Raw genomic sequence first — 20,519 nt, forward strand, 5'->3', positions numbered from 1 at the left:
GCTTTGAGGTGACACTTGAAGCTACAGATCCTGGGTGCTGAGGCCATCTGCCAGTACATAGCCAGGCAAGATCTCCTGCCAGGTGCCCCAACCCCTATATCCTAATCAGAGGCAGGCAGGCAGGGAGGGAGGGTGTGGCTAGGTTGGGTTGTGCAGCTTGGGGCAAGGGTGTGGTCTTAGTGCCCCCCACACCCTCAGAGACATCCCCATTCTTGAGCCTCCAGTGACAACTCTGGACCCAACAGAGGTAAGGGGCAAATTAGGGGGCCAAGTCCTGGAAGGAGCACATGGCAAGGGTTGGGTCTCAAGGTGCTCTCCTGGACATGGCCCTTTTGGAAGATGCCTTCAGTTTCTCTTGCAATCCGGGTCCGAACCACTCTTGAGCTCTTGGGTGGGGTACTGGGAGGGTTCTGGATGGCCTTTTCATTCAAGACAGGAAAACAGTAGCCTTCCCTCCCATATTACAAATGAGATCTGGAAGGGGAGGAGGGAGAGAGAGAGAGAGAGAGGAGAGAGAGAGAGAGAGAGAGAGAAGGGGAGGTGGGGGGCTTACTCAGTGAGAATCCGGGTTTCAGTCCTGATCTTCATGTGGGAAGGAGCAAGAAAAAAGCATTTGCTTTCGCCCCTTCAGGGTATGGGGTGGCACACCCAGTCTGTCATCTGGACATTGAGATCCGTGGTTATACCACCACACCTGTCGCCCCTCCAGGTTATCCCAATTATGCCCTGATCATTATGTTGTGGGGGATTAATGGACAAAGTAAGATCTTTGCGTGTAAGTGGATGCTCAATAAACACTAGTTGCTGCGTTTTTCTCGGACTAGGCGGCCCAAATATGTCGGCGTGCACCCTACCTGCAATGTAGAGAGACAGATGGGAACGCCCGGGACTTAGGAGCCTAGGTAGGGCATGAAGGTGAGAATAAAGCGATCTGGGTCCCTAAAGGCTGGTTTCACCCAGTCTTTCAGAACAGTTAAGGCGGACGTAAGTTTGATGGCTGGAACCGCGCACGCGGAACTCTCGGGCTCAGTTGGTGAACAGCCCGGGCACTATTGGAGACTGGACCGTCGCGCGGCAACGCGCGGAGCCGGCGGAAATGGGGCTGATGTCCCGCGGCGGGCCTGGGGGCCTCGAGCACCTTCGTCCTCCCGGGCCCGCCAGACGTGGTGCCCAACCCAGTCCCTTCCCTACCACTCGGGGACGCGGCACAGGGACGCAGCCGGTGAGCACTAGTGGGCGGCGGGGCCGGGAGAGAAGGAGGAAATCCCGAGGCAGCGCAGGCCTCTTGGTCCTCAGTGCCTGTCTTCCAATACTCTGAGATGGGAGATCAGGAGGCCGGAGTGGAGAGAGCGGCGGCCACTCCGCAGCCGACCTCCAGGCTCGGCGGCACCCGTTGTGGGTCTGGCCTGCAGTCCTGAGCTTGAGGGCGCCGAGCGGCCCCTCCTCCCCACCAGGCGGGGACTAACTGGAAGATTCCTGGAGCACCGGCGGAGAGGCTCATGCTTGTCCTTGACCCCAGTAAAGATCGGAAACAGATTTACCATCTCCTTGTGAAATGAAAAAGGAAAGATTCACACAGGCAAGAAAGTGTTTCTGGACAGGTTCTCTTGTAGCCCAGATTGACCTCAAAGTCCCAGAATAGCAATGGATGACCTTGACTTTTTTTTTTCTTCCTGCCTCCACTTCCCTGTGACAGACACGTACTGCTATTACCTGGTTTGTGAGGTTTTGGGGACTGAGTACAGGATCTCCAGCAAGCTAAGCAAGCACCCTACCACCTGAATTACATCCCCAGCCAGAAAAGTAGTTTTTATTTTGTTTTTGGTTGTTTTGAACTTGGAATGTTCAAAGGCCAATGTGAACCTTCCTCGCTAAGATTCACAAAGGAGAGTTTCAGCTAGCTATGATGTGTCCCTGGTCTCTCTTAACTGAGCCATCCCTCAAGCCTGTCCATGCAGGGGAGGTAAGCAGTAGTTCTGCTTCTACTGAAGTCTGACTGGGAGTTCGACGAAGAGACTTCCTGAGGCCTCTTTTTATTAAACCCATCCGGGAATGGGCTGTTGTAGAACTGGCTCCTTCCTAGCACAGGCAGCTTATCCAGGTTTGGGCTGTTCTTTTAATCTTTAAAGATGTTTGCACTGCCCAGGTTTCTGCCTTCTTTCTCTCTCCAGCCTCTCACCTTCTCTTGTATCGATTGCCTGCTCTTTCATCTTTTTCTGCTGCTGGAATCCCAGCAGCCCAGTGAAAGCACACTTCAGTAGTTCTGGAAGCCGAGCTGGGAGTGAGAGTGGGAATTTGCCCCATAACTACTTTGAGTTCTCCCAGTACCCCACAGATCAGAACACCAACATCTGCATCTGCCTTTTTCTTTTGATCTGAGATGCTTTTTGTTTTGTTTTGCTTTGCTTTTTTTTTAAGGTAAACTTTAAGTGAAGCATTCTCTACAGAAAGGATGTGTACAAATTATGTGTACAGCTCATTGAATTCACTCATTGTGAGCAGATTCAAAACTAGCCCCTCCCCAACATCTGTTTATAATCAGACCAAGGGCATTTCTCTCCCCACACTGTTGGAGCATTTTCCCCTGGTTCCTGTGAAGTGTTCCCCAGGAGAGTCAGATGGTATTTCACTGAGCTGGTGTATCATTGCAGGGTTGTTCCAGAAAAACTTGGGCTGTGCTGAATTGACCGTCCCCTTTAGAGCTCTCAGCTTTGGGCTGGGCTCAGAGCTCATATGAGACCCTAGGTCTAACCCTCAGTTTTAGAAAAACAAAAACCTTTTCTTAAGTTGTTCGTGCAAGGTCTTCTATGGGCTGGCTTACCTGGAGGGAGGGGAGCAGCTGCACGTAGGTCCCTCAAGCCCTGGGCGTTTGTCTGTGGGATGAGTACCCATCATGTCCAAAAGGTTTTGCGTGAACCATGGGCCAGGAAGCTTGGGTTCATCGCAAGATCTATGCTTCCTCAGGAAAGGATCCAAAACTGGAGGGGGGGGGTGTCTTTGCTCAGGATTGCTGTGTCCTTCACACTGGAAAGATGGGGTAGTGTCTAAGAAAAAGCAGTTGCACCCCAACCCTGCTAACCACCCAGCAGGTCGGTTTAACAGGAATGCTGATGAGGAATCCCACAACCCCCAAATAGCTACTCTCCTGGCTGCATCTACCAACAGTACTGCCTGGCTACCAGGATGGAGAGACCACAGCCAGCACTGGAAGCCTGGCTGACATCTTTGTCACGATGGCTCACAGTGAGGTGCTCTTCCAAAATGACTACTTTGATGAGGGCCCGTTCTACCTGAGCCACTGGCAGTCAGAGGGTGTAGAGGGAAAGATGCAGGGGCCACAGAATAAAGAATTTGTAGCTGCTGTGGTGGTTCTTGGTGTTCATCAAGATCCTGAGAAGCACTGGGCGGTGGTGGCGTATGCCTTTAACTTCAGCACTTGGGAGGCAAAGGCTGGCAGATCTCTGTGAGTTCCAGGACAGCTAGGGCTGTTACAGAAAAACCCTGTCTCGAAAAACAAAAACAAAGCAAACAAACAAAAAAGATCCTGAGAGACCAGGAAGGCTGGTGTTCCCCCTCAGAGAAAATATGTTGGCATTCTCCATGGAGAGTCCCATCTTGGTCTGTCTGACAGGAATTCCAGAGGAAGATGAATACTACCCAAAAGTACCTGGGGGTGGGGGGGCAGAAGAGAGAGTAGAGGCAGCTCTGCAGGCCCCTTTCTTTTTGGTTTTTTGGTTTTACAGGGTTTCTCTGTAGCTTTGGAGCCTGTCCTGAAACTTGCTCTGTATGTAGATCAGGCTGGCCTCAAATTCACAGAGATCCGCCTGCCTCTGCTTCCCAGGTGCTGGGTGGGAGTAAAGGCGCGCGCCACCACTGCCTGACTTGCCTTTTTTCCTTTTTAAGACAGAATTCTCACTACATTGACCTGGTCAGCCTTAATCTGACTCTTGAATTTACATTCCTCCCGCCTGATCTGTTCTCTGACCCCAAGGGCAGGAGGACATGTTCGCTGCTCAGGAGAGATTCCCTCTGAGTTCTAGGCCCTAGACCCAGTTCTAGGACCAGTACTGTATGTGTGCATCTGGTTTTTCTGAGCCCCAAACAAATTTGTTTCATTTGCTTTTATTTTGTTTATTATTATTATTATTATTATTATTATTATTATTATTATTATTATTAGTGTTATTGAAGATCAAACTCAGAATGCTGGTCATGCTAGGCAAGCACTCTACCTTTGAAAACCGTCCTGAGCTGGAGAGATGGCTCAGCAGGTTAAGAGCACTGGCTGCTTTTCCAGAGGACCTAGGTTTAATTCCCAGCACCCACTGGCAGCTCACAACTATCTCTAACTCCAGGGTTTCTGATACTCTCACACAGACATACATGCAGACAAAACACCAATAAACATAGAATAAAACATAGAAAGAAAAAAAAATTCCTCGTCCTCCAAACAGATCTACTATTTTTTTTAAGATTTATTTACTTAATGTGTATGAGGTTTTGCGTGCATGTACGTATGTGCATCACATGTGTGCCTGGTGCCCATGGATCTGCTAGAACTGGAGCTATGGATGGTTGTGAGCTACCATATGGGTGTTGGGAATCAAACCCAGGTCCGTCCTCTGCAAAAACAACAAGTACTCCTAACCCCTGAGCTAGCTCTTCAGTCCAGGTTTTAAACTTTTTTCTTAATTCTTGGTTAAGTAAATCCTGTTTGTTGTTATTTGAGTTGATGCCTTATTTTGTATTCCTCATGTGTAGACCAGGCTGGCTTCGAACTCATAGTGATCTTCCCGCTTTAGCCCTCAGAGTACAGAAAGTACAGAAACTATAGTCAAGAGCCACCTTTCTTCTGTTTCCTCCTTCTCCTCATCCTCCTCCTCCTCCTTCTCTTCCTCCTCTTCCTCCTCCTTCTCCTCCTCCTCTTCCTTCTCCTCCTCCTCCTCCTCTTCCTTCTCCTCCTCCTCCTCCTCCTCCTCCTCCTCCTTCTCCTCCTCCTCTTCCTCCTCCTCCTCCTCCTCCTCCTCCTCTTCTTCCTCCTCCTCCTTCTTCTTCTTCTTCTTCCTCTCTCTCTCTCTCTCTCTCTCTCTCTCCTTTCTTAAAGACTGGCCTCGAACTCCTGGTACACCTGCCTCCACCTCTCCACTACTGGAATTACAAGTGTGCCTTACAGCTGGCTTCTGGTTTGTTAAAGTTAGGATTTGTGTACGTGCTCACACTGTGTGCATTTACCTATGAAACACCAAGGAATCCTTTCTCATTAGGTCCTAAAAGACCTCAGGCTCAGTCCCCTCCTGTTATCAGTGGCATATATCTGGGAACCTTACTTTGCCCTGCTTCAGGCTGCTTGTTTCTGAACGTAAGGAGGCAGTAGCTTGCCATCACACACATAGTGCTTCTTCCTAGGTCAGTGCTTGGAAGAGTTCAGTCTCTGTGAGATGCAGAGCCATGACCCAATCTCTGCCACCAAATCCACAACTGTGCTTTCCCAACCTGTGGCCAGATGAATATGCCTGGCACAGCATCTAGCAGCCACAGAGTGGCAGTAGCTCTAAACCAACTCTCTCTTCTCTTCCAGGGCCCCCCGGCATGGTGCTCAAGGCCTTCTTCCCCACGTGCTGTGCCTCGGCAGACAGTGGCCTGCTAGTGGGACGATGGGTCCCGGAGCAGAATAGTGCTGTGATCCTGGCTGTGGTGCACTTTCCCTTCATCCCCATCCAAGTCAAGAAGCTCCTGGCTCAGGTGCAGAAGGCCAGCCAAGTACAAGTGGCTGTGCTAGGCACCTGGTGCCACCGTCAGCAGGAACCTGAGGAGAGCCTGGGGCATTTCCTAGAGGGCCTAGGTGCCATCTTCTCCCATGATCCCTGGTTGCAGCTATGCCGGGAGAGGGGTACCAGGTTCTGGAGCTGCAAGGCCACTTACCATCAGATGTCCACCACTCTGGGCACACCCTCTGACGACCAGGTCATGCTCATCTTCTACGACCAGCGCAAGCTGCTGCTCTCCTGGCTGCATCCCCCAGCAGTATTGCCTGACTGCCAGGATGGAGAGGCCACAGCCAGCAGTGGAGGCCTAGCTGACATCTTTGACACAGTGGCGCGCAGTGAGCTGCTCTTCCAAAATGACCAGTTTGATGAGGGCCCGGTCCGCCTGAGCCACTGGCAGTCAGAGGGCATGGAGGCGAGCATACTTGTGGAGTTGGCGAAGCGGGCTTCGGGGCCTGTCTGCCTGCTGCTGGCTTCTCTGTTGTCCCTGCTCTCAGCAGCTAGTGCTAGCTGGTAGGTACAACAGACTGGACAGGTAGAGCAAGAAGTTGATCCCCTGAGAATCATGGTCTCTCCCTTCCATGTATAGTGACATTGACAGCCAGAGAGTTCATCCTGAGGTGCTTATTCTGGGAGCCAGGTCTCATCTTGCCTTTCCTCCTTTTGCATCTCAGAGGATGTCCTAGTAGAGGCTGCTGTTCCTGTGTCACTTCCTGTCCAGCATTGTCCCCCTGGAACCTGTGATTGGTTTTGTTTATTTGTTTGTTTGTTTTAAGACAGCATCCCAGCTATGTGGCTTTGGCTGGCCTGAAACTCACTAAGTAGACCAGGCTGGCCGCAAACTCTGCCTCTCTTTCTTCTGGGAGTGCTTGGATTAAAGGACACTATCTGCCCTTCCTGGAGTTGTTTGGCCTGTGAGGACATAGAGCTGCCCACTCCCCTGCTTCTCTGTCCTCCCCACAGCTGGCTTCATCGGCTGATGTAGTTCCTCTCTAGGCCGGTCAGTTGCCTGGGATGGTAGTCCTCACCTAGGCTCTCTAGAGATTTGGAAAAATTCCTAAGTCCGGAGTGCCGGGTAGCACCATAGTTTAGCTTGTGAATGAGAGCCTGGGGGCCCCTTTCTCTCAGTGTTCTCTCTTAACTTTCTCAACTCTGCCTCTCTTTATGAAATAAGATGGTTTTTATGTATATCTCAAGCTGGGCACAAATTTTCTATGTAGCCATAGATGACCTTTAGCTTTTTTGGGGTGGGGACAGTGTGCCCTACGTAGTTATGACTGCCCTGGAGCTCTTTATGTAGACCAGCCTGGCCTCGAACTCACAGATCCACTTCCCTCTGCCCCCAGAGTGCTGGGATTAAAGGTGCGCACCACCACCATGCTGGGCAAGCAATCTGGCAGCTTAGCTATCTATTCCGCCTAGGAGGACATTTTTCTCGGTGCCGCTGCCCATAAGGACCAGCACTCCCCTTCCTGGCCTGGCCTGGGGTCCAGCTGACCTTTCCACTTTCCAGGGGCTCTAGGGACCTTCGGATACGTTCCCAGAAAGAGAGCCCTGGGTAACCTATGAGGATACATTTTTTTAAAAATTTATTTCTTCATTATGTATACAACATTCTGCCTCCATGTATGGTCACATGCCAGAAGAGGGCACTCATTACAGATGGTTGTGAGCCACCATGTGGTTGCTGGGAATTGAACTCAGGACCTCTGGAAGAGCAGCCAGTGCTCTTAACCACTGAGCCATCTCTCCAGCCCCGAGGATACATTTTAGGTTGGAGGAGCTGCTCAGGCTATCTTGATGTATGGTGGAGACTTTTTGGCAACCTTAGAATTAATAAGGTGGAGGTTTTTCTGGGCCCAGGTACCATTAAATCAGAGAAGTTCTAGTTTTCTTTATCCTCTCAGGGGACTCAAGAAAACTGAAGAGATGCTTGTTATTGATTACAGACAGCAGCCTACCCATCAAGCAAGAGTCAGTGGTTGCTGGGCAGTGGTGGCACACTTTAATCCCTGCACTCAGGAGGCAGAGACACACAGATCTCTGTGAGGTCGAGGCCAATCTGGTCTACAGAGCAAGTTCCAGGATAGTCTCTAAAAGCTGTAGAGAAACCCTGTCTCAAAATTATGTTATGATGCTGGTGTACTGGCAAGGCTGTCACTACAGAGTCAAGCTCCTCTACCCTTCATGACTTTGTGCCCTTCTCAACCAGCCCCAACGGTGTTGTGAGCCTGGACCATGAAGGACTGACTTGAACTCTGGGAGTTTTACATGGTCAGTGAGAGGTCACTGTGGTTGGCTATTTGAAAGGGAAGGCTCTGTTGAGGCTGCTCTGTGGAAGAGGGGCCTTTAAATCTTCCAAGGTCAAGTCCTGCTCCCCGCACCAAGGTTACACACAGCTCTGTGTCCCAGGAGTCCTTAGGTCCCTCCCCCCTCCAGCAGGGCTCTACGTGGGAATATGGCTCCTGATGCTACCCGTTGTGCTCCTCCATGCATGTCCTGGCTCACATGGGTGCAGCCCAGGTGCTGTCAAGCACTTCCTCCTTGGCTCAGAGGTATCTCTCATTGTGAGAGCATCTGTGGAAACATTTCCATGCCTCCTTTGTAAGGAATTCAGTCTTGCTGGAAAGCCCAGCAGAACCTTGCTGAGCTGGGTTACTATCTAGTATGCAGGGAAAGTCCTGGGTTGGTGGGAGGTGACCTAATCCCTGTTTGGGGGGCCCTTTTTCTTTCTTCTTTCTTCCTTCCTTCCTTTCTTTTCTTCCTTCCTTTTTTTTCTTTCTTTCTCTCTTTCTTTCTTTCTTTTGAGAAAGGGTTTCTCTGTGTAGCCATGAATGTTCTGAAACTTGTTCTATGACCAGGATGTCTTTGAACTTATAGAGATCCACCTGTTTCTATCTTCCAAGTGCTGGAATTAAAGGCTGGGTAGCTAACGGTAGCTTGTGAATCCAGCTCCCAAGACTACCTGCAGGGTTCAAGTCAGAAGCCTCAGTGTAGCTAAAGGAATTTAGGACATTTCTAATCTGAAGGTTACAGAGTAACTTCCACATGTGCTGTTTGAGCCATGTTCTCTATTCTGCTGGCTCCGATTCTACCTCGGCAGCTTCTAGTTCTCTTTTGTTTCAATTCTGTTCCAATTCTTCTTGCTTCCTTTTTCATCTAGCCTAAAAAATAATTTTTTTTTTACAGGAGGTTTAAGGCAGTAAAAAAAGTTACAAGGGTCACATCTCACTGGTCATAGCACATTCCTTGGATGACTGATGAGGGCAGAGCCATTTACCATGGCAACACAGAATTTCAAGGTTTCTGGTGTAAGACTGTGACCAGAAGCCAGGGACACAGTGCCCAGTGAGACAAGCTGCTAGACATAGTTCATTTTTTTAAAAAGATTTTTATTTATTATGTATACAGGGTTCTTCCTGCATGTATCCTGTAGGCCAGAAAAGGACACCAGATCTTATTACAAATGGTTGTGAACCACCATGTGGTTGCTGGGAATTGAACTCAGGATCTCTGGAAGAGCAGCCAGTGCTCTTTACCTCTGAGCCATCTCTCCAGCCCTAAGACATAGTTCTTTTATCAGCAAGCAAAGAATTGGCATGATTTTTTAGGCTTCTTTGTGTTAATAACCTTGGTTAGACACCTGTGATTCTGACCTTGTGCATAAGTGTAAAGTTTTTAACTTAAGATCATATACAAAAACCTTTAGTCTAGTTTGAACTTGCTCTGAAGTAAAAATGAGCTAATTGTGTATAGTTTGTCTAAATTGAGGAGAAATTGTTGTTTTCTGATATGAGTCAGAGTAAAAGGAACAAAGCAGGCTTCTAAGTGTCTACAGTTCTCATGGGACAATAGCTCTAGTTATGAAGCATATCCTAGTGTGTTTTCTATATATCTAAAACATACAACTTAATAGGAAGTCATCTTCCTGTCCACCCACAGATATATGTGCCCATAATATTGAGATGCAATCATAAGCCAGGCAGTGGTGGCACAAACCTTTAATCCCAGCACTTGGGAGGCAGAGGCAGGTGGATTTTAGTTCGAGGCCAGCCTGGTCTACAAAGTTCCAGGACAGCTAGGGCTACACAGAGAAATCCTGTCTTGAAAAACAAACAAAAAGATTGATATGCAATCATGAGATTATACATACATATTTTGTGAGATTACACAATACAGTGCAGGTATGGAGAGACACCATAGCTGCTTTAGCAAGTGTGAAATTACAGACAGGAGCAACAGTTTTCAGAGTTGGTGGTCCTGCAGGCCCTGCCTGGATGGGATTCTCCATCAGAGAATCATTCCTCTGGTGGATTGACATCCGAACACTAGTTATCACCTTCTGTATACTTGTATGCTTCCATGGCCTTCGATAGGTAGCCCTGATCAAGCTGGCCTCAAACTCAGAGATCTGTCTGCCTCCTGAGTACTGGGATTAAAGGCATGTGCCACCACTCCTGACTCACTTTTAGCCATTTTGAGACTTTTTTTGTTTTGTTTTTGTTTTTTGTTTTGTTTTGTTTTTTGAGACAAGGTCTCTTTGTGTAACAGCCCTGGCTGTCCTGGAACCCACTTTGTAGACCAGGCTGGCCTTGAACTCACAGAGATCTGCCTGTCTCTACTTTAATTCTGGGATTAAAGGCATATACCACCACCTCCAGGCCCGAGACTCATCCTTATATTGGCTGGTAGGCTCAGGTTTGCCTGAGGCTCTGTGAGCGGGTCAAGGTTTGTAGTGACAGTAAGCTCACTGGAGTGGGACGGCGGGGGTGGGGGGTGTCTCAAGAGGGTGCTGTGCATTTCACACCTATGCATCCTTGCTTGGTCATGTTGACTTTCATACTTGCCTGGGCCTTGCTGAGCTTTGGAGTGGAACCAAAGAGCTCAGGTGAGTGTATTTAGCCCTTCCTCTCTAGAGTGAGGAACCTTGGCTGGAAAACCAAGGAACTGAAGGCTGGAGCCCTTATATTCTTAGCCCTTTATATTCTCCCCAGGCTGTGGAAGCTGTGGCCCCTTTCTTTCATCAGAAGCAAGCTCTCCACTTGTGAACAACTCCGGCACCGACTGAAACACCTCTCATTCATCTTTAGCACAGAGAAAGCCCAGAGTCCCATGCAGCTAATGAGGTATGGTTTCCTTTCCAAGGAAGGGTAGTATGACCCAGCCTCTTCTCCACCTCTGCTCTGCATTGTGCCTCCAGCCAGGCCTCTCTTGGGTCACAGGCTGTGTCTAGCTGTCTCTCAGCTGCTTTCCCTCATTTTGCTTCCAGGAAGGCCAACATGCTGGTTTCTGTGCTGTTGGATGTGGCCCTTGGCCTGCTGCTGCTCTCTTGGCTCCACAGCAATAACCAAATTGGACAGCTGGCCAACGCCCTTGTCCCTGTTGCTGATGTGAGTAGATTTGGGTGATACCCAGCATCCTGAGGATGGGGAATCCTCCTAGGCAGTGCTTTAGCTGTAGTAGCAGCTATTCCCTGTCCTCACCCCAGACACATTCCTGGGCCCTAGCCTGACACATTCCCTAGGTGCTCTTGGTACCTGTATCTCTCAGAGCAGCATTGCTGCCCCTTCTTGAAGGTGGCAGTGTCTGGAGGCCACTTGTGGTTGAGGCTTTCATGGAACCCTTTTCTGTGCTCAGCTGATCTTGATGAAAGCCAGCCTTGGGACACCTCAGTGCTCTGGGCTGTTGTTGGACGGGCCAGACTACTGGCCAGTCACTACTTCCAGATTGCTCTTACCCTGGAAACAAGAGGCCCAGACCTGTCCTCTGTGCTCCCAGCATTCCCATGCATGACATGTGCAGCACATCCATACTGGTCCCTCCTGCTCTCCTCTACCTCCTCATTTCCACCGAGCCTCGGAACTTTTCAGTTCTCCATCTCATCTTCAATAGAGCCAAAGCCATGTCTATCTCTCCTGCGGAAGCCTTCAAGGTCTCCCCATGGGCTCACTCTCTGATCCTTCAGTGCAGCTGTATGCCAGGTCTGTTTGTTGCCAGGCCTGGAATCTGGAGGCAGTAGTGGGCTCCCCTCAGTTTCCTGAATTATGACATATATGGAGGTCTTCCCAATAGGAAAGAGAAGCTGAGGTTGGGGCAGAAGGGGTTAGGCTGTTTCTAAATTCTGGTTCTTGGCCATCTTTGTCTGAATTCTTCTTTTTGCAAAATTGCAAAAAAAAAATATAAAAAGTCATAAATATTTAATTAAAAAGTGGATCTCTTTCCGCTGCCAGGCTTTTATCTCTTAAATATTAAATAAGTCCTATTTATAAAGATTTTGCTCTTCCCTACTGCTCCTAAGACTCTTGCACAGAGTTCAAAAGGATTTGGGAAGAACATATAGGATACAGGAGGTACTCCTGTGGCTTCACCTTGGTGACCGAGTAGAGCATCCCTTAACCTCCTAGCTTCCCCCACTATGGCCATTGACTAGCACTCCATCCTGGCAACCAGGACCAGTTTTCCTGCTTACTGTTGAAGTCCCTCTGCTGTTTATTGAACTTGATTTGTCTTTTCTCTGAGTGCCCTGCTTTCCAGTGCTCCCACTTGCTTTCCTAGACCCTGATAGACTGGACACTCTCTCACTCACCCGAGGGACTAGCCATTGCTGGGTGACCTCAACTTCTGGTAGCAAGTGACAAGAAGAGGTCTTTGACTGAGAGCTTCAGTATTCTCAGACTCCCCTGCATGGTTTGAATTGAGCCAGGGTCAGTCCAGTCTCAGCCATACCCAGGTATCACGAACTTAGGGCCCTATGGTTCCAGGGCTAAAGTAGCAAGATAGTGAGCATAAGGGAAGTTATCAGGATGAGGTAGATGTCCCTGGAGACACATGCCCAAGGAATTCCTTTATGTACTCAGGCCTGTTGGGAGGTGCCTCAGACCAGGATCTTAGAAATTGTCTAAGGGCCAGGGTCCAGTGGCACTGCTCCTATGCAATGTTAGAAGATATGATTTGCCAGGTGTGGTGGTGCACACCTTTAATCCCAGCACTCGGGAGGTAGAGGCTGGCAGATCTCCATGAGTATGAGGCCATCCTGGTCTACATACTGAGTTCTAGGACAGCCAGGGCTACATAGTAAGACCTTGCCCCGCCACCCCCCCCCCCCACACATGATTCTGAACCTTGGAAGGAAGGATGTTCAGGCTGCCTTTGCCCTACTCCGGATAGACTGGCTATGGTGGGAGCCCATTGGACAATCCTCAACCCACCCGCCCTCTTACCTCAGTGTGACCATGTCATCCCTTCCCCGCCCCATGTCTCTGTAGCGCGTGGCTGAGGAGCTCCAGCATCTGCTGCAGTGGCTGATGGGTGCTCCTGCTGGGCTCAAGATGAATCGGGCACTGGATCAGGTGCTAGGCCGCTTTTTCCTGTACCACATCCATCTGTGGATCAGTGAGTGCCCAATGGGCAGGGTTGGGCAGCCCAGCAGGGCACCCTAGCCAGGCCCCATCCCCTCTGCTTCCATTTTCTGGCCTCCCATTTGTATGAAGCCAACTGTGTTGGCCAGCTACTCAAGTCAAATTCTGGGGCCAGTGGCTCGGTCTGTGCTCACTTGTGTCTTGAAGTGTTAGGTGTCCATTCTCAGGCACTGGGGCTCCCTGTGCCTTGCTGGGCACTTCTCACGGCTGACCTCCATCCTGCAGGCTATATCCACCTTATGTCCCCCTTTATTGAGCACATCCTGTGGCATGTGGGCCTCTCAGCCTGCCTAGGACTGACTGTTGCCCTGTCCATCCTTTCGGACATCATCGCCCTCCTTACCTTCCACATCTACTGCTTCTATGTCTACGGTGCCAGGTATGTATATGTTCACATGTAGTTTTCTAAGCCATGGGCACTCAACAGGGTCTGAGCAGATGGGTAAGGTATGGCACAGGCCCCCAGCTGGCCCTCATGAGCCTGTGTCCTACAGGCTGTACTGCCTGAAGATCTATGGCCTCTCCTCTCTCTGGCGTCTGTTCCGGGGGAAGAAGTGGAACGTTCTGCGCCAGCGGGTGGATTCCTGTTCCTATGACCTTGACCAGGTACCTACAGCTTTGAGCCTGCTGACCTTGTCAGGGCAGCTACTTGGACACTATCAGTGACCAGCCTACTGCTGTCCTGCAGCAATCTCCCAGCAGCTGGCCTAGTGGTTGGTGCCAGCAGACTTTCCCCAGGTGGACATAGGGCCTGCTTTGGCTTATTCCATTTGCTTACCTAGACCTGATACACCCATTTTCCTAACCTCCTATTTGTCTGTGTCCCTGCTCGCTGTTTCCCTACAAGCCACCAGGTCCACAGGATATGTGGACACATCCCTCATGGTGAAGTGAACATCTCCTGACCTTGGTGGCTCAGGAGGCAAAAAAATCCCAACTGCAGTTTAAGGATGGGTGTGTGTGGCCAGTCATGGAGTGGCCTCCCTTGGTCTGGGTCTTGTGATAACCAAGTGTCCTTGTTCCCCACAGCTTTTCATTGGGACCTTGCTCTTCACCATCCTGGTCTTCTTGCTGCCTACCACTGCTCTGTACTACCTGGTATTCACCCTGGTGAGCCCAGTTCCTCCAGCCCTGGACCCTACAGAACTTAGTCTAGTCAGTGCTGGAGCCAGTCACGCTCTCCAACTATGTGCTGGTCTTAAAGCAGTTGGGGGAGGGGGTCCTGTCCTGAGGAGGGCTGGCTACAGGGGAGGTCAGGGCCCATAGTGGACAGATGAGATCATAGAAGAGCCCTCCTTTAGTGCTGAGCACCAGGGTGGGCAGTATGAGATAAGCGACACCCGGATGACTCAGGCCCTCCTGGTTTCTATACGTGTTAGGAATGTGGATGCACAGTCTCTACTAGCAAGGGGTGCCAGCTGTCCTGATGTCAGCCCTTTAGTCTCCTTAGGGTGGAGTCTATGCTTCCTGACCCTCTGGTCACCCTTAGTGAGTGTAGCTCAAGAGCCCTTCAGGCTACTCTCCTCCTGGGCCTGTCTAATGTGTGGCTTCAGCCCCAGTTAGTGGCCCTGAATGTCACTTTTGCTACAGCTCCGGCTCCTGGTGATCACTGTGCAGGGCCTAATCCATCTACTTGTGGACCTCATCAACTCCCTGCCTCTATACTCCCTTGGTCTTCGACTCTGCCGACCCTACAGGCTGGCTGGTAAGTTGGGTGCTGGGTGCCTGGCTTCTGACAGATGGTACAACATACCCACAGGCCTTCCACCTGCGCCATGTGCCTCCTGCCTGAACAAATTGGTTATGTGGTGTGGGTGGGTGAGCAGAGCAGTGAAAATAAACTTGGCCCTGGGAACATGCGGTCTGCTCTCTCTCCCTAAGAGTAAAGTTCAGAGACCCAAAGACCCAAGGCCTTATTCTTCCTGTGGTTTGGAAGGCTTGTTGCAGGGTCTGTGCTCGGAGAGTCTGTCTCCATGTGGTTATAGGCTATGTGTCTGCTCTTTGATGACCCTCGCCCTTGGAAGCAGGCCAGGATGAGGGCTGCTGCACTGTGAGAGGATCACCCTGCACTGCCTGTAATCATCACCTAGTACCCAAGCTGTCCCCTGAATCTCTGCATTCTGATTCCAGAATCCTTGAGGGTAATCTAGCTGATAGGGACGTGCAGGTTCCTTGACTTTGAACCGAGGTCTGCCTGAAAGCATCTTCATGCTGCTGAATGCCTATAAAACATTTTGAGAACATCCTTCTAGCTAATTTCTCCATTAACTTCAGGAGGCCCAGGCAAGAGACTTATTTGCAATGTTGCATACATGCCCTATGCATCTACTTCTTTACCTCAGACACAAACACAGGTGGGCCACAAGAGACTCAGACCCAGCCTGGAATTCAGAGCCTTCTCCCTAGCCTGGAGCCAATAGCTTGGGCAGGATAGGTAACTTTGCTCAGCAGGCCGTGGTTTTGTCCCTTCTCACGCACTGGCTTCAAGGAAGCTTCATTTCCTGCTTTTTTTGTTTTCTAGACAGGGTTTCTCGGTGTAGTCCTGGCTGTCCTGGAACTCACTCTGTAGTAGACCCCGCTGGCCTTGAATTGAACTCAGAGCTCTGCCTGTTTTTGCCTCCTGAGTGCTGGGATTAAGGGAGTGCACCACTATTGCCTGGCTATTTCCTGCTCTTTTTTAAGAACTTTCTTCCTGGGGCTGGAGAGATGGCTCAGAGGTTAAGAACACTGACTGCTCTTCCAGAGGTCCTGAGTTCAATTCCCAGCAACCACATGGTGGCTCACAACCATCTGTAATGAAATCTGGTGCCTTCTTCTGGTTTGCAGGCATACATGCAGGCAGAACACTGTCTACATAATAAATAAATAAATCTAAAACAAAAATAATGAAATTTAAAAAAAAAAGAACTTTCTTCCTGGGCATTTCCTAGACTGGGAGCCCAAACTACAAGCCAGGGGTGCTGTGAGTCCCCAAATCAGCCAGACCTAGAAGCTAGAAGTCGTAAGACACTGAACCATTAATAGGGCATCTGCTACCCAGCAAAGAGGCAGATGGGAAAGGTGGAGAAGAGAACCATGTGTGCTTAGACAGACCTGCTGCCACCTGGGTGGGCTCAGAGGGGCTTTTATTGTACAAATTGCCCTCAATAGCCTCTGCTAACTCACAGTGGGACCAATGAGGCTAACTGGGGGTGGACATTTGCCACCTTCTTTTTAAGTACCTTGCTTTTCTTATAGCTGGTGTGAAATTCAGAGTTCTGGAACAGGAGGCAGGCAGGCCCCTGCGCCTCCTGATGCAGGTAAGAACTCCTACCCTTCACTGCTGCTCAGACCTGGACCGCCACCCCCACCCCTCCCCATGTTCTGCCTGTGTTCTGGGACAGCTGGGGTCAGCTGGTGTGATGCTTTGGTGGTATGTCAGCCAGAGGTCAGAGACAGGTAGAAGGGCCCACTGGGGCTAAGGGGTAGGTTCCCAGGCATCTGAGTATCATAATTCACTGTGTCTAGAGCTTCCCCCTCAGGGTTGTGGGACACCTATTATGGTCTACATAGTTGACATTGATATATAGTCTGGCCTGTGAAGTGGGGTCCCATCGTGCTCAAGGTTATGATGAAGCAGAAATGGCTTAGCAAAGGCCTCAGGATAAGCAGTCACTTCCTGCTGGACTTGAACCCCTGTCTCTTTCATTGTTTAAGTCTTGGGTCTTGGTCCCAGTGGGAGGGAGCAGAATGAGTTTTGGGGTGGCCAACCAGGTGCTGAGTTGTATCTTGGTCCTAGTCCAAGTGTCATGTCTTTCAGATGCTGAAGCATCTGCAAGGTCATCCTCCCCGGCTCCCAGACGGAGTAGATCCTAGGATAGTGCATTACTGACCCAAAGGGACACGGAGCTCCCCATCACCATCCCTTTCTCAGGGAATCAGTGCTGCGTGGCCCGCTTCTCTGCTGGTCAACTTAGCTATCTCACAGCCAGAAGTTTGTCAGGGCCTAGCTGGGCTTGCTCTATAATTGCCTAGCCAAAGATTCCCCAGAGGGCCAGTCAGGCCCAGGATGCCAACCCTCAAGACCTTCCTTTATAGACACAGCTGAAGCATCCATGACCACCCACCCTACTAATAATTACCCTTTCCTTGCAGATAAACCCCTTGCCCTATAGCCATGTGGTGCACACCTACCGCCTGCCTAGCTCTGGCTGCCATCCCAAGCACTCCTGGGGTTCCCTGTGCCGAAAGCTGTTCTTCGGAGAGCTTATCTACCCCTGGAGGCAGAGAGAGGACAAACAAGACTGAGGATCTGGACACAGTCTACCCATAGCGACTGCACAACCATCGCGCTTCCTCTCTGCCAGGATAGCACTGACCATGGGTGGTTTATCTCAGGTCCTACATTGTCCAATTAGACACTGTGTACTGAATGTAGGCAGGCCTCGTCTTTGAGTTACTACTCTAGCTCTCAGGCCCTGTCAGTTCCATTCCTGCACGCCATCTCTCTAGCACAGTGGTTCTCAACCTTCCTAATGCTGCGACCCTTTCGTGTTATGATGACACCCAGACTTACATTTTCATTCCTACTTCATAATTGTAATCTTGCTACTGTTATGAATCATAATGTAAATATCTGTGTCTTCCTATGGTCTTAGGAAACCCCTATGAAAGCGTCGTTCAACCCCCAAAGGAGTTGCAACCCACACGTTGAGAATCACTGCACTAGCATCACCTATGTGAGGATTCCCTGGTTTGCTATAGTCATTGCACTGAGCCTGCTTCCCAGAAGGGCTCAGACTCTGGATATGCTAGCAGGCTTCCTTGACTGCTTTAGTGGGTGGGAGCACTCCTGGGGTACCTGGTACACTCCAGAAGCCTCAGCAGAATATTCCCATCTGGGGAACTGAGGCAGCTCCTGACCCCCTGCCCCAGCAAACTAATCCCTCACTCTGTGCTTCACTGGGTTTGCTTGTTGCTGCTCCCTGGAGATTGCTTTGTGAAGGTGCTGCTAATTGGCCGCTGGGTGCCCTTTGCTTGAAGTCAGACCATGTGGAGTAATTGGGTACCTGCCCACCTGGCTGCCCTTCTCTTGCTGAGTGCCCCATGTGGGAATAGACCTTTTGGCAAAATATTTTCTTCTCTCATTGACTCCTTACAGGACCAGACAGCTCCCATCTGGACAGGCACTTTTGTGGCTCAGTGTGTGAATGACCTTGGGGAGGTGGAATGGCCAAGGTTTCCTGCCACTTAGTAGGATCCCATGTGAACTAGTCCCTAGGGGGCAGGAAGCCTCACTGTCTGATGGTCTCGAAGTGTCCACTGCGGACAGGAAAGGTGCAGCCAGCCCTGCCTGTCTCTCAGGGGCATTTAGGACTATCTACATTGGTTCGTCTGTGCCTGCTTCCCTTTGCTCTAGGCCACAGCAACCCTTAAGCACCCAATGGAGGGTGTTGGTGAAGATGGATCCTGACCCTGTGGTGACAATAAAAACCTCTCATGAATTTGGAGTATCAGCTTGGGTGTGATTCAAGTCTGGCCAGGCTCTAGGTGGGTGGGCTGAATGGAGCATTGTCTCCATGACGACTGCCATCATTTCCTTCCCGAGGTTTTTCCAATAACTGCTGGGTGTCTCTGCAGCCCTAAGCACTTGAAGATATCTTAGATATCTTAGATGAACAAACCTAGGGCCTCAGGGCTTCTGGCCATAGCCTCACCCTGGTTCTAGGGGCAGGCATACAGTCTGGTGGAGAAGGGGTGTCGGGGGGGATGCTTTGTGTTTACTCTGAGCTCTGAGTATGTGAATTTCGTACATGACAGAGTACTGACCTGGACTGACAGAGTTTCTCTATGTAGCACTAGTTGTCCCAGAACTCACTGTGTAGACCAGGCTGGCCTCAGACTAAAAGATCTGCCTGCCTCTGCCTCCCGAGTGCTGGGATTGAAGGCGTGCACCACCACCACCCAATATGAACTAACATTACCATCTGCAGTCTTCAGATGACTCCAGGCCTGTTGTCCTGGTTATGCAGAGGAAACCCTTAGTGCTTTCTAGCTTAGGGCTCCACAAAGGAGCAGTAGAGGCCAGCTGGGAAGTGCCAGAGGGCCCTGTGTAGTCGTGCATCCATCCAGAGCTCACTGAAAGTGGTATCTGTCATCTGCAATACTGGAGGTCACACTTTAGGTAGGCCTCACAGCTGTCTTGCCTTGGACCTGGCCTACTTGGTAACCCTTTAGGGTCCATCTTCACGCAGGTGGCCATTTCCTGTGTATGCATTCCTTACCTACTGCCTGGCCACCCTGACACATCCTTTAGCTGCCTGTGTTCACCCCTTCACCCCTGGACTTCCATTAGGAGAAGGTGCTGAGCTCAGCCCAGCTGGCCCTTGTGCAGCCCTGTCATGAGATTTGCCTGGCAGCTGTCATTCTGTGCAGCAGAATACTGGGCTGTCTGCCCTTCTGGGGACCAGTCAGGACCTGGCACCAGAGCTGGCTGAAAGAACACTGGCATTGGAGCCACAAGAGTTTTTGCAGAGAGCTGCGTCTGTGGAGGTTTTTCTGATTATTCTCAGATATAGCTCATGCATTTGTAACAACAAGGACTGTTGTCTCTGTGGGCATTACCTCGGTAGACAGGTGCCTAGTGCTGTCAGACTGGTGGCTTTTCCCAGGAGCTGCCAGGGTTCCTATCACAAGCTGCCTTCCTTTGTAACTAAAAGCTTTGAAATCTGCTCTCCTAAAAGATACAGATTTTTGATTGTGAATGGGTACTATTGAAATTTGATCCACTTACTAACTCTACCTAGACCTGGAGCTTGCTGTGCAGATCAGATTAGCTTCATGAATTTGCCTGTCTCCCAAATACTGGGATTAAGCTTTGTGTCACCATGCCTGACTTTACCCGGTGTAACTAAAAGCTTGTCTACAGATATGTGGGACATGAAAATGGCCTGCCCTCCTCATTCTTTCTCCACTAACTGCAATGTCCATCCAGGTGTCTGGATCTGTCTACTATGAGAGGTTTGTGGGACCATTCCTTGCTGCCTAGCTAAGGCCAGGACTTCTGAGTAATTGAAACTTCTATTTTGAAACAGGGTCTCATGTATCTCAGGCTGGTCTCAAGCTGGCTATGAAGCTGAGGATGATTTTGGCTGCTGATCTGGCTGCCTCTACTTCTTGAGTGTTGGGATTACAGTTTTGTAACACACAGTTATGCAGTGCTAAGGAGCAAACCCAGAGTATAACACGTGCTAGACCAACTATCGGCTGAGTTCTGTTTCCAGCTCAACTGAATTGTTTGTGGGTACTTCTGAGTTTCCTGGACATGGGTTGCAGGACCCAGGGTCTGTCCCTTTGT

General features: G+C 50.1%; 1 protein-coding gene across 3 annotated transcripts; it reads left to right on the top strand.

Annotated features, from left to right (window-relative positions):
- The first annotated feature begins 139 nt into the window (after positions 1–139).
- Positions 140–18,672, top strand: Pigq (phosphatidylinositol glycan anchor biosynthesis class Q). 3 transcript variants are annotated; one of them, XM_048436094.3, is made up of 11 exons: positions 140–247; positions 5,579–6,278; positions 10,760–10,891; positions 11,035–11,155; positions 13,031–13,157; positions 13,409–13,562; positions 13,678–13,789; positions 14,213–14,293; positions 14,774–14,888; positions 16,421–16,482; positions 17,318–18,672. In XM_048436094.3, the coding sequence occupies exons 2-11, from the start codon at positions 5,590–5,592 to the stop codon at positions 17,468–17,470; spliced, it is 1,746 nt and encodes a 581-aa protein (XP_048292051.1). In that variant the 5' UTR covers positions 140–247; positions 5,579–5,589; the 3' UTR covers positions 17,471–18,672. The 3 variants fall into 3 exon arrangements, with proteins under 3 accessions (XP_048292051.1, XP_048292050.1, XP_085550929.1); XM_048436093.3 differs by lacking the exon at positions 140–247 and adding an exon at positions 1,063–1,222; XM_085694803.2 differs by lacking the exon at positions 140–247 and adding an exon at positions 1,379–1,579.
- The last annotated feature ends 1,847 nt before the right edge of the window (positions 18,673–20,519 follow it).

The sequence above is a fragment of the Myodes glareolus genome, chromosome 9 (assembly GCF_982192425.1).
Source record: "Myodes glareolus chromosome 9, mMyoGla1.1, whole genome shotgun sequence".
Classification (NCBI taxonomy): Eukaryota; Metazoa; Chordata; class Mammalia; order Rodentia; family Cricetidae; genus Myodes; species Myodes glareolus.

Excerpts from the sequence above, each read along its gene's own strand:
- Pigq (XM_048436094.3), top strand. The coding sequence starts at position 5,590 with ATGGTGCTCAAGGCCTTCTTCCCCACGTGCTGTGCCTCGGCAGACAGT. Across the intron at positions 13,158-13,408 it reads CCACATCCATCTGTGGATCA|GCTATATCCACCTTATGTCC; the intron begins GTGAGTGCCCAA and ends TCCATCCTGCAG. Across the intron at positions 14,294-14,773 it reads ACTACCTGGTATTCACCCTG|CTCCGGCTCCTGGTGATCAC; the intron begins GTGAGCCCAGTT and ends CTTTTGCTACAG.